The sequence below is a fragment of the Cryptomeria japonica genome, chromosome 9, assembly GCF_030272615.1.
Source record: "Cryptomeria japonica chromosome 9, Sugi_1.0, whole genome shotgun sequence".
Classification (NCBI taxonomy): Eukaryota; Viridiplantae; Streptophyta; class Pinopsida; order Cupressales; family Cupressaceae; genus Cryptomeria; species Cryptomeria japonica.
In genome coordinates, this window is record NC_081413.1 from 1,096,737 (window position 1) to 1,110,882 (window position 14,146).

Below are 14,146 nucleotides of genomic sequence, written 5' to 3' on the forward strand. Positions count from 1 at the left end.
AAGGAATCTCCAAATGTCTTCCACCATGCTTGTAGTTTTTCCTCCCTTGTTCCTCTCCTCTCCAAGTTTCCAAATGAGTGTAGCTCTCAATAGATTTTTGCACTATTCAAGATGTCTTAGAGAGGTTCAAGATTGTGAATGCTTTAAACTATGCAAAATGCAACTGTAAAACAAACTAAAATGATATATTATCTAATTATCTAATATTAATTTTAGCCCAAAATGACAATGTGAAATGATTATGTTAAATGCTCTCTAAAATTCACTATAAGTTAGATGCATACAAGTTTTCAGGATCTGGATTATGAAGAAATGAGCTCTATTTATAGGGAAAATGGAGCAATGGAGGATTGAGATTGAGTAATCTCAACAAGGGTCAAGATTGAAGGGCTTAAGATCCATCTGAGGAATTTCAACCCAATTCCAAGATGACAAATGTCAACAAGAGATGGGTTGAGAGGAGAGGGAATAAGCATTAAATGTTTGACATGACTGGAGGGTTAACTTGGGAGGTAAGGTTAATGTTGAGTTGAAAGAATAAAACCATTATCCAATAAATAATTTCTTTATCCAATGGATAAACTCTTGTGCAAGAGTTAGTGAGGATAACCATGGTCAAAGCAATAAATGCTTAAAGAGACCCATGGGTTAAATGAGGGTTGAGTTAGAGGTAAAGTCTCTAACCATGGGAGCAAGTGGATTTAACCATAAATGGTTATGTAGGAGCCATTAATGGTCATGTAAGAGCCATTAGTGGTTTGGAAGACTTTAGGGGTTAGCTTGTTGAACACATAAAGTATTAAATACTTTTCAAAGACTATGGAGGTTTTGAGAGGTGACTTCAAGTTGCTTGGGAATGTGACAATATTTAGGAGATGGATTAGGCTAATTAGGAATTATTAGAAAGTGGTTAGAAGGGTCTAGAAGAGGATTTAGGATTGCAAGTGGATTTGGTGGGTGAGAGAAAATAGGATTTAAATTAAAATAAAATTAATTTATTTCAATTTGTGATTGCAACTTGCATTTGTAGGAGAATGCAAGTGGGGAGATTTAATGATTTAAATAAATATTTTATTTATTTATTTAAAAGAAGAAAGGGAGGAAAATTAAATAAATAGGATTTATTCATTTAATTGATTGTGAATTTGGTGTAATGAATTAATTAAAATAAATTGAATAATTTATTTAATTAATGGGAGAATGATTGAAGATGAATTAATTAAATGTTAATTTAATTAACCATTGGCTAGTGGATTTATTAATCAAATAAATAGTAAAGATTCATTTAATTAAAATGGATAGATTTTTGTGACTACAAAATCATCTACATATAAAATAAGAATCACAATGTCATCTTCACTATGTTTAATATATAAATTTAGATCATTTTTACTTCTAATAAAACCTTGAGAAATAAAGAATGTGTTTATCTTAGAATACCATTCTCTAAAAGATTATTTCAAACCATAAATTGATTTATTTAACTTACAAACTAAACGTTCATTACCTTCCTTAACTAAACCACAAGGTTGAGACATATAAATTTTCTCATGTAAATCACCATTTATAAAAGCACTTTTAACATATATTTGATGAATAGGCCAATTCATATGAGAAACTAAAGCAAGAACAAGCTTAATAGTAGACATTTTAGCAACATAAGAAAAAGTTTCATTATAATCTATGCCTTCAATTTGAGAAAAACCTCTAGCAACTAATCTAGCTTTAAACTTGGTAACTTCATTATTTGCACTCAATTTAGTTTTATATAACCACTTACAAGAAACAAGATTTTTACCTTGAGGTAAAGGAACTAAATCCCAAATTTGATTAGCAAGCAAAGTATCATATTCTTCTTGCATAGCTTTTTGCCAATGAGGTTGATTTTTAGCTTGCTCAAAAGAATTATGATCATTTAAATTTATAATAGTAGACATTAAAACATAATTGCAATAATTTATTCTTTTAGCCTTAAGTTTATCCATTCTAGTTAAACAATCATCAATTTTTTGAATCAAAGTCTTAAACCATTTAGACTTCCTTTTAGAAGTAATAGAATCATCACTAGAAGAAGAATCATTAGGAGTAGAGTTATCATGATCATCATCACTATCACTTTTAGAAATAGATGCATTAGGAGTAGGGTTGAGAGAAGGAGTAGGGTTTAGAGAAGGAGGTGTGTCCTCCACAACCACAACCTTACTTTCAACAAATTCATTATCTTGCACATTAGAACAATCATGAATAACATTTTCAGTGATATAAACATCTCTAGCAACTTTAACTTTGTTAGTGATAGGATTGTAAACTCTATATGCTTTAGAGTGTTTATCATAACCAACAAATATATAAGGAGAATATTTAGAATCTAATTTGTGTCTCTTTTTTTTAGGTTTATGAATATAAGCAATTGAACCAAATATTCTTAAATGCTTTAAATTTGGCTTTCTATCGAACCAAACTTCTTCAGGAGTTATATCCTATAAGGATTTGGTAGGTGCTTTATTAATGAGATAAGTAGCACAAGCCATAGCTTCAGCCCAAAATTTATAATGTGTATTCATAACATGCAATAAACATCTAGCCATTTCAACAATGTTTTTATGCTTCATTTTCGCTACACCATTTTGTTGAGGTGTATAGGGAATAGTAAGCTCATGTTTAATACCAGAAGATTTCAAATAACCATTAAATGCATTATTAACATATTCCTTACCATTATCAATTCTAAGGATTTTAATCTTAAAACTAGATTGTCTTTCAACAAACATATGAAATTCAGTAAAAACATCAAGAACGTGATCCTTACTATGAAAGAAATAGATCCAAATTCTCTTTGAAAAATCATCAACAAATGTAAGTACATACCTTGATCCTTGGATGAAGGTATTCTCCATGGGTCCCAAAAGGCCATTATAAATGAGGTGCAATTTATGATTTGCCCACCATGATTGACCATGAGGAAAGGGCTCCCTATGCATCTTACCACTCATGCAACATGTGCATACAATCTTAGAAGGAACAATGCTCCATCTACCATATTTGTTTTTTGCATCAAGGCAATATTATTAGAATTTATGTGGCCAAGTCTTTCATGCCAAACATTTCATAGGAAGCGCGCCCAGGCCAAAATGTGTGTTGGAAGTTTCGTACTGGGGTGAGGGTGTTTGTGTGTATGGTAGTAAGAAAAGAATGCTTTGAATGAGAAAATTCATAAAATTTGAATAAGTTATCATTGACCATTTTAGCATTAACAATAACTTGGTTATGCTTTGGATCAATGATATAACACATATCCTTATAGAATTCAATCTTATAATCTTGGCAAAGCTTAGCAACAAAAAGAAAATTTGATTTTAATTCAGGAACATAAAGAACATCGTGTAATTTACCATTAGGAACATTGACATCACCAATAGCTTCTAATTTACAAGTATAATTGTTAGCAAGTTGAACAGAAATATTTGAAGTATCAGGATGCATTTATGAGAAGTAACATGTTGAGATGCACCAGAATCAATAATCCATTCAAGAGGCTTTGAAGCATTGTAACTACAAGTAAATGCATAATGAGAGGAATTACCATTATGATTATCTTTCGTATAATTAGGTTTATGTTGTTGATTATTTTGATTATTTTGGTTCATTGATTTTTTACCATTTTGTTTCTTAAAACAATTATTAGTTACATGACCATCTTTACCACAATACATACAATAGGGCCTCTTAAAATAATTATTCTTTTGACTATTATTAGAATTGTTATTATAGGATTTGGAATTAAATTTATGATTAGAATAATGATTTTTTATGATTATAATTATTATTATTGAATCCAACATTATTATTATGATTTTGATTTTTAGACATAAAAGCATGTTCATTACTTTTAAGGGTACCAAACTAAATTAATTTAGCTTCCTCTTGACGTAATAAATTACAAAAAAATATCATAAGTTAATTGATTAGCTAAACTAGGAATAGCAAGTTGAGCATGAATATTAGTAATAGATTGTTGAAATTGACGAGGAAGAAATTTTTTAAGAATAAGATAAATTAAACGTATATCGGCTAGTTTAACTCCTAAACCAGGTAATTGACTATTAATAGAATCAAACTTTAATAAGAATTCATCCATGGATTTAAAATCCGTATACCTGATTTCTTCGAGTTGATCTTGAAGCAGAATTTTGTAAGATTCATTTGAACTATCATAAGTTGTTTTTAAAATGTCCCAAACTTCATACACTTTTGTACAATTTCCAATAAGAACATACAATTTAGGAACCGTCAAAATACCAATTAAACCAAGTGCTTTCTCATTTTGAGTCTTCCATCCGTCTTGGTTGTCTTGAGGAGTAGTTGTAGCGGGCTCTAAACTTTTGTCAGTTGCAACATCCAAAAGGTGTTTGAAGCGAAAAATAAAGGAAATATGTGTTTTCCATGAATGATAATTAGAACTATTTAATTTAATTTCTAGAATTAAAGTAGGCATGATAGCAAAATAATAGTGAACAAATAATGATTAGTTGTAAAAAAAAAATTACCCCCATTGATTAAAATACGAAAAAATAACCTCCCTGATTAAAACTTTCAAAAACTTAAAAAAAAAATATTATCAAGAAATGTTATTGTCAAAGCTTTAATAAAAAAAAATGATTTATAACTTAAAATTTTAAATGACAAAAAGCTTTTATATAAAAATAAATAAATTTATATTAATATAGTAAAAGGTTGAAATTTTTTATTTAAAGACTTAATAGTAAAGTTTTATTAAATTCTATAAACTTTTTTTAAAAACTTTATTAAAACTTATGAATATGGACTTTTTAAACCTTTTAATACGAGAAGAATTTTAAGAAAACTTTAAACTCTTTTACATGAAACATAGAAATGATTCTTTAACTTTTTTAAAGATATCAAAGTTTTAAAGTAATACTAATCATATAAAAAAAACTTACGAAAGATTTAAAACTAGAACAAAGTCTAGTATTAGTAGTGGGAGGCTATGGTTATTGAAAAATACAAAGTCATAATGAAATGAGAGCAGGGGCGTTACACAAATAGGGAGCGACAGAAAAAAGTGTTGCAAAATCAAAGGCTTACAAGTAAGCTAAACATTCCAGACAGAACCTCCACCAAGAAAGACAACGGTTGCCACAAATCGATATTAATAGAGAATCATGTACAAACCAAATGTCGTAGAAAAAAACGGTTATAAGAGCACCCAACACATGCAAGGAAAAGAGAGATTAAAGTGAGCTTAGGCTCAGATATCAGTAGAACATGAAAAAGTAACAAAAACCAAACAAAATTGAGAAATCACAAGCCAAATGCATTGGCCTATGCTGGTAGCGTGGAAGAAAAGAGGAGCACAAAGAGATAAATAAAAGTTTGAACAACAGGATGATGCTACTCCATGTAGACCTGGAAAGCTTGAACGGTTTTGACAAAAAAACCAATACAAAGGAGATATAAACACAAAGATAAAACAAAGATTGATATTAGAGATATGAAGCCAGTTTTTAACAGAAATCTACAAACATAAGAAATGTGTGAACCTGTAAATAAATAGAGAATGTCTTGGCAACAAGCCTTCCAAAACGAAAACTTAAACTAAAAGGAAAAACATTTTTGGCGGCAAGCCTTCCAAAGCAGATAAATTAAAGAATGATGGAAAATAAAGAGGTTAGAACAAAGTTTTGGCAGCAAGCCTTCCAAAACTAAAAAATAAATTTTAAACTAGAATCTAAATGGATTAAGCTTGCATAAAAAACTAATTAAAAAACTAAAATCAAAACCTCCACAAAATAGGTTAGAAAATAAACTTCTACTCTTCTCTCAAAGAGTGCCTCCAAAAAAGGTGAGCTCCAAAATGAATAATGGCAACCTTCATCAACTCCAACTTAAACAAGGATTAGTAACTTGCTCTGATACCATGAAAGAAAATACAAGAGCAAGAAAATGAAAAATAAATCCAAGTAAGTGTGTTGATTAAAGTAATGTTACCAAAGTAGAGAACAACTTGAGAGCAATCACCCAAAACTTGAAAAGGAGACACAAGAGCTTTTGAAAGGGGAAAAACAAATAAAAACCCCTTATGTATTATGAATGAAGGAAAAGGCCAGAGAGAGAGAGAGAGAGAGAGAGACTCAATACAATGATATCAAAAGTGAAAAATAAGAGGAGATGCTATTTAAGAGAAGAGGAGATACAAAGTAACTCCCAAATCTATGAATGTCATCATTCATAATATGTGTGTGCAATGTGTCAACATCCTCTTAAGGAGGATAAACTAATATTCTTTAATAAAGGAAAATAAAAGAAACGACTTGTCCTCACACATGAACTAGAGGACATATTGCATGTAGGGATTCCAAAGGAATATCCTAAACTAAATACAAATAAACCTAAGCTGAGTAAAGATTAAATATTCTAACAAATCTCTCTCTCTCTCTCTCTCTCTCTCTCTCTCTCTCTCTCTCTCAAACCCTAGACTCCTTCCTTCAACCCCCTTACTGAATCTTTGACTATTTGTATACTTTGGGTCCGTTTACCCAATCTTCCCCTCCATTTTTGGGAGCCTTCTTGTTTCGAGACCATTAGTAATTCTATTGGCAACTTCTTGAAAGTTGATGACACCATGTACTCCATGGGTCATTCTACCTTTTCCCATCTATTAATTGATGTCGACATATCTCTGCCCCTTACTAAGGATGTGGTTCTTATGGTTGGGGATAGGCCTTGGACTCACCGCTAGATTATGAGGGCCTCCCCTTTCGTTGCCGAAGGTGCTTCTCAACAGGTCACTTAGCTTCAAATTGTTCTCTCTCTCTCTCATCGTAGAGGTGTTGCTACTTGGTAGAAAGACGCTACTGAAGATCATCTGACAATCAATGCTTCTGACTCTATTTCAATTGATTCATCTCAGGAGGACAATGTTGCTGATGTTCGTGAAGTCCCAACTCCTATGGCTCCAACTTTGGATTCAACTCATGTCACCTTCGACTTGCAAACCTGTTCCACACCTTCTGCTTCTGCTCTTGAAGTCACTCCTCTACAATAGTTTTGTGTTGTTGTTCTAGAGCAACCGGTTGTTGCCTTGTTGTTGTACTCTCTCAAACCTTTTGATGGTATCCAAGCAGGGACCTTACCACTTGATCACTCTCTTGATGGTCCCAAGGACAGTATTGCATAGACTGTTGTTTGTCGCAGGCAAAGGGGGAAATTTTTCCTGCTCCCCAAACCCCTCGTGGTGCGTGTGTCGCTACCCCTCCCTGAGTTGGGTATGGATTGTTGTTGAATTGTAAGATTTTGTTGTTGCAAATGTATTATTGATAGTCACTGACTATGTAAAGGGTCGACGCCCTAGTTGTCATTTTTTTAATAAAAAACAATTAACCCTTATTATGTTTATGTAAAATGTTGATAGTAATTCTCATATTACTACACCAATTAACCATAACAATTAACCCTTATTATACTTATGCTAACTATTAGTAGTAATTCTCATATACTACAATAGTTAACCATAACAATGAACCCTTATAACTGTCTCTATATATAGATGGTATAATTATAAATTTACCGCTAATAATAGATTAAACTGCATTTCAAATTCATCAACCAATACAACATAAATTACCCTGCATCATGTAAAATAGGCCTTTGAAATTATGCCACACAAATTCTACAAATCAAAAGTAGCCTGTGTTTTTAGAAGGTATTAAATAAAATCCACTTTGCATAGTAACAGAAACATATTCATCCATTTTTTTATATTTGGAAAACCCAATAGGAGGTTTAACCGAAGACCATATTTCCCTTTTGGAAATATTTGTGTTGATGAACACATATTTTAGTGTTAAAAAACACAAACCCTCACAAAACAATCAACCAATATCGAACAATGACCAAGGAAACAAAAAAAGGTTAACCATCATGCATCATAACATATAACATACAAAGAACCCAAAAATATAGAGCACATTACAACTTAAAAACTATTGAAATCTACATTGGATAGTAAATTAAAAAACCATATGAAATGAATAATGCTATTCAAAGGCCATAGTGAGGATTAATCGTCACTACGGTCGAATAGAGCAACATTATGCATCAAAACAATATACAAACGAAGAGCCCACATATATATAGCACATTTTGATCACAGTTGCCTTACAAAACCACAAACGAAGAACGAGAAAAAATAGAACACGTTTTCATAGCACAAAGCATCTTTACAATGATCTGAAACCCTAGAGCACGTAAAACACAGACATTAAACATTTAAAAGAAGCACAAAATGAAATAACACAATAGTATTTAAAAAAATCGAACGATGGAAGCCTTAGTGAGGAGTATTCCTCACCTGGGTCGAAAACGATGACTCAAAATTTTCCCTCCGAGCAAGATGGCAGCATCGAATCCACTTTGCGACTACCTACAAGGTGGAAAAAGGGAAGTAACCACGCACTTGCAAGTTAAATGTTTAAGGGAAAGCACTTGTGCTTGGTTACCTTTTCAGTCAAAAACAATGCGAAAGAAACGTCGTTCAGTGGAGCAAAACACTTCGACAAACATGGAGGGAGACTAGTGGCCAACACTCTTCCATAATACAGAGCGGGTGCCAAGGTGAGCATCTTCCAATGGTTGGGTGAACACATTCTCGTTTGCAAACTGTCGAAGAGTCGAGAAGAAGCACGAAAAACAAAAAAAAAGTTGGGAAAGAAAGGCGTAAAGCAGATGGATTCAATGTTGCAGTAAGGTGAAGTGACACAGAGTTAATGTGAGGTAAAGAAAGAGTGTAGGGTGGGGGCAAGTAGTAAAAACAAGCAAGCTGGTCGATAAGGTGGCCATGTGCTCGGATTCGAGGCAACCACCCTATTAGATATAGAATATTTTAGGTGTAGGCTGACTAGGTGAGCCAGCGCATGTTTCGGACAACGCACAATTTGGGGCATTTTTTGACATGGTAGACAAATAGGGTTGGAACATACGACAGACACATTAGAAATGGAAAAAATATTATATGACCAATTTGTCCAATCAGCATTCCAGTTGGAGGGCAAGATAAAAAGGTTGTGGGGGGTCCACATGGACCTCATAAGTTAGGGTGAGCATGTATTGTGGTCTCTCCCCTATTGGTACATACTCAATTGAGTTAAGTTCTTGAGGCCCTAGTTTTTTACTAATCTATTATAGATTAAACTTTTTACTTTTTTTCCATTTCTAATATGAAGAAGGAATCTTTTCCTTTTGAAAATCAGAATAATCTAATCTACCAAAAAGATCCATGTAGTAAAGACTTATTGTTATTTGTTGTTATCTTATTTAAATGAGAAAAAAAATGTTTTCTTTTGTCTCACAAAGAAAAGAATAGAATTGAAATGAACCGTAATCAAATTTAATACGTGCCATCATACGAAAAATAGATATGATGAGTTGTTGCATACAATTTAAAAAATCTTATTCTCTTCTTGGACCTCCGTCTCAAGCTACATCGCTAATATATCTTAGCTATGAAAGAGGTAGTTGGGCTCTTCGTATATGCCTGTGACAAGTACACATATCTTCATTGTGCCATAATTTATAGGCATCATCAAGGTACTCACAGCTAAAGGTGGTTTTTTTCATATGCATGGAGTCATCTCTAAAATAATATCATCACAACATGGCATGGAGCAGGTTCATTGGTTACCTGGACTAACTGCAACATAACTACCAAGTAACAGAAGATCAAACTTCCAGACTTTAAAAAGCTACTCCAAAGCCAACTACAGAGATGCAGATTAGGGTTGTTGAATTTTATTTATGTTACAAGTTTTCTGATCTACCTTCCATTGTCAGGCTCATGCTCCATGTCCACGATTTGCCATCTCCCCTGCTTGTAGTGTTGCCATTCTGTCCTGTAAGCTGCCAGTCTTTGATATATCCAGGGCGACATTGTGGTGGATTAATTTCCATTGCCCCTCCAAGCATGGCAACAACCTGTGACATTGAAGGTCGTTGCGTGGGAGTTGCCTGTGTACATAAAAGAGCCACGTGAATCACTCTAATAACTTCTTCGGCGGAGTAAGTGGAAAGAACGCTGGTATCAACCAAATCTAGAAGTCTCCCCTCCTCGTACAATTGCCAGGCCTGCAAGTTCATTGACAGGTAATATTAGACATTGCTTACGAAGAGTACATGTTAAATAACGATTACTTTTCAAATATCTGCTGAATTTTGGTAAAGGGTCAAATGATTTTAATTTGATAAAGTCAACAGAACAAATCAATTCTGTTAAAAATTTAGAAGAGAACATTGCTACCAAATCGAGAAGATAGACCATCTCATCTGGCAAGTTCCTGTCTTCATGACTTCTGTTGCTAGCAACTTCCAGAGCAACTACTCCAAAGCTAAAAACGTCAGCTTTCTCCGTGAGATGTCCACGCAAAGCATACTCTGGAGCTAGATATCCGCTGAAAGCAGTATGAATTTAAGATTAAGTATACATCCAAAGTACGGTGTCAGCCCTTATTTTTATTTTAAACCTTGTTAGCATTCTGCATTAGGGTGTTTTCATTAGAACATTGAAATCAAAATAACCTGCTTTGACTGAATCTGGCCAGTATCTGCTTGGTAAAATTAAGAAACATGTGAACTGTGCTACAGCCACATGTTGAATTTATTTTGCTATCTTGAGTCCTACAATTATTATTACTGGAAAAGAATAATTTCTCAATCTCAACGTTATCAACCTTTCTGCTGACATAAAATTTTCAATTTAGTGAAATATTAACCACCACCGGGAAACTCCCTCTGTAAGTATTAATAGGACAGAAATCTTACATTGTTCCTGCCACTCTAGTACTGATGTGACTTTTCGCAGCATCATAGAGCCTCGCCAATCCAAAATCAGCTATTTTTGGATTTAGATATTCATCTAGAAGGATATTATTTGGTTTGATGTCTCGATGTATAATTCTAATTCTCGATTCTTCATGAAGATATGCCAACCCACGTGCAACTTCAAGGCAAATGTTAAACCGTATAGGCCAATCAAGGCTTAGCTTAGATCGATTAGAACCTGAGGTTTATAAAAAAGCAATAATAATTAATATCAATTGTAATTTAAATGATTTTCAAAAAACAAAGTGGATTCTTCGAGTTCTAGTTAGCATGTTAAAGGAATATATATAAGGCCATACCAAATAAAGCTTGCCCTAGACTGTTGTTAGGCATATATTCAAAGACCAGGAGTCGCTGTTCGTCTTCAATACAACACCCACAGAGTTTGACGAGATTCCGGTGTTGCACAGCAGATATCGTGGCCACCTCATTTAGAAATTCCCGTTTTCCTTGACCAGACGTGGAGGACAGCTTCTTTACTGCCACAAGATTTCCATTTTGCAGCACACCCTACAATTAAAATCATATATTGTTAAATGAGCAATTCAATTTGATATTTGATTCATTCACTTTCTCGAAAAGCAAAGGTCATGCTCTAAATATAAATAAGGTTGCATTTTCATTCACCTTGTAAACCGCCCCAAACCCGCCCTCTCCTATTTTGTTTTCAATATCAAAATCTTTTGTAGCTATTTTCATTTCTGATAAACTGAAAAGATGAGCTTTTCCAGCCATATTCTTGAAATCTGGACAAACAAACAAAATAAAATTTGTAAATCTTCATGGCAATATATTTCCTAATACCATTTTCACTTACAAGAAAGCTGATCTAAAAGAGAAAATATTATGGAGATGACGTAAAAAATGCATGGAGTTCAGTCCCAGGCTTAGCAACATGTATTATCACCTTCGCTGTCATAGCCTGAAGAAAATTTTCTATTCCTTCTCCTTTTTCTTACAAGCACTAAGAATAAGCATAGTAGAACGCCAACCCCAACAATAACTCCAATAATAATTCCAGTGGTTCTTCGGTTGTTGTTACTGGAACTTTCAATGCCAATAGTTGCCTTGAATCCTGCAACAAGGCATGGGAAAATAATTTCTGAACTGACAAATTCCAGAATGATTCTCTTAAATTAAAATTAGAAAATTGTTCATCTCCATAGTGAATGTCCTAAGATTAAATACTGGATAATTACATATTCTTTTAAGGGCAACATACTATCTTACCAGGAGTAACCCTAATTGCTGACACTAAAGGTCCACGCGTCCAGTCAGATGGGATGCCAAAAGTTCCCTTTCCAGCCCAAAAAAGATGCACATCAAGGACGTTTTCAGTCACACTGACATTATAGGTCTCTTTAATTGCCACATTCGAGTCTCCAGCGGTCTCCTTGATATTGAAATCTCGTAACTTTCGAGTTCCCTGCATAAAAAAGTGTTACAAGAGTGAAAGATATGTAAATGGTTGAAATGACGAAATCTTAGTGTCAGTAATATAACGATTCCAATATCTGCTCAACCCTCAAAAATCACGACTGCAATGTGCAAGGCCCTCAGAAAATAAACCATAATCAGTAAACATGATGCAACATCACAAAACTATGGTGATACTATCTACTTGCTTAACGACAATTAATATTGCATGTCATTCCATTCAGAAAGACGATGGTAATGCATCTTCTTCTTTATATATTCCCATTCCCAATTCATCAATTTTAAATTTATCTGACATTATTATAGGGTTTGATGCGTGGCCTTCATTAAGCACAGTGGGTTTTAAAAAAAAATTACGTAACAAATATTTATAATAGCCTATATAAATAAATCATTTAGTTTTGCAGTTATTTTTTAATTATTTGAAGATGGGTATGGATAAAGAGCTGCTTGAGTCTCAAATTAATGAGCCATATGATATGTTAGAGGAATTTGCAATAAACATCAAGGTGCACCCAAGGAAGGACTCAAAAGACCAAAATCATGTAGGGGCCCGTGTTAAAATATGGACAAGGAAACCATAAGACACATCCAGATGATTCTTTCCCATTCATTGCATGTCAATTACAACCCCTCTTTCCTCTATATATCAAATATTTTCATTTACCATCACTCCTAGCCCCCTTTTTCAAATAACTCTGATTATTTGTAGAAACAAATAAATAGGAGCACCTTAAACATTTCGATCTAGAAAACAAACTATCAATTAATTTACAGGTGTATTGTTGATATACGGAGTTGTGGACTTTTAAATAAACTATCTAAGAATGAATTTCCCATCAATTGTTAGTAATGTCTTTGGTTGGTGGTCGATCATAAAAGGAAAATAACAATCAAAATAATATAAAAACAAAAGCCTGAGAAAAAAAACGAACAAGGAAATATTACCAAGGCTCATGGCATTTTGCCGACGACCCAACAAGGTGGGGAAGGCATTAATGGTGGAATTTCTTCCATTCCATAGTAGGAGATGTTGAATTTTTATGATCAGATTAGATAGACAGTAAATCAAACATAAATGCACAGAATATATCCTGGGAAAACCTTCCTCTAGAAGGTGAAAAACCCAGCAGTGAATGTCTCTGATTATATTTATCAAATAAGGATATGATTTTACAAGGTTGCTTCACTTCTTGAAGCTATGTGAATAAGTCGATCACTCTGGACTGCTGTGTATAATCCGAACTCCTGTAGGATTCTCGGACTGCAGAAGGATGAATGATGATCTTCGATCTGACTTGAATGTATTACGTAATCTGCAGATGAAGGAGGTCAATCTGCTGTAGGATGGATCCGATCCACTGAAGAATGTATTTGGTCTGCCAATTTGATCTGCTTCAATCTGCTTATAGTATATGATCTGCTAATTGTGTATGTTAAATCACCATGTTGGAATGTGAGGTGGATCAAACTATATATCAATATTGAACAACACGACTTCTTCAAAGTCGGCTCTTCCCAAACATCACGTCTTTCCTCAATGCTTAACCAACACGTCACTTAAGGCGAGTTCGATATTAGTTATATATTAATAAACCGCTTTATTAATCTGCCAGTATAAATCAAAGGTCGGCATTATAGGATTCGAACTATGTATTAAATGTGTAAGGCCGATTAGACCATTCACATATTTGATGACAAGTCGGCCCCGTAGGATCCGACCGATGCTATACAACAACACCCCCTCTTAGCTAGGGAGGAATCCTTCTTGATATCTGAGTCACGTAATGACATCCACCATGGCTACTCCCAGAAG

General features: G+C 33.7%; 1 protein-coding gene across 2 annotated transcripts in view; it reads right to left on the reverse strand.

Annotated features, from left to right (window-relative positions):
* Positions 1 to 9,390: 9,390 nt before the first annotated feature.
* The window catches only part of LOC131059705 (probable LRR receptor-like serine/threonine-protein kinase At1g56140), a 140,622-nt gene continuing 135,866 nt past the window's right edge, over positions 9,391 to 14,146 (reverse strand). For both annotated transcript variants that reach the window (XM_057992725.2, XM_057992731.2), the window contains 7 exons: positions 12,124 to 12,319; positions 11,801 to 11,968; positions 11,521 to 11,639; positions 11,193 to 11,403; positions 10,834 to 11,071; positions 10,313 to 10,463; positions 9,391 to 10,140 (listed from right to left, as the gene is read on the reverse strand). In XM_057992725.2, coding sequence (XP_057848708.1) covers positions 9,817 to 10,140; positions 10,313 to 10,463; positions 10,834 to 11,071; positions 11,193 to 11,403; positions 11,521 to 11,639; positions 11,801 to 11,968; positions 12,124 to 12,319 — 1,407 coding nt within the window. In that variant the 3' untranslated portion in view covers positions 9,391 to 9,816. The remainder of the gene's footprint in view (positions 10,141 to 10,312; positions 10,464 to 10,833; positions 11,072 to 11,192; positions 11,404 to 11,520; positions 11,640 to 11,800; positions 11,969 to 12,123; positions 12,320 to 14,146) is intronic.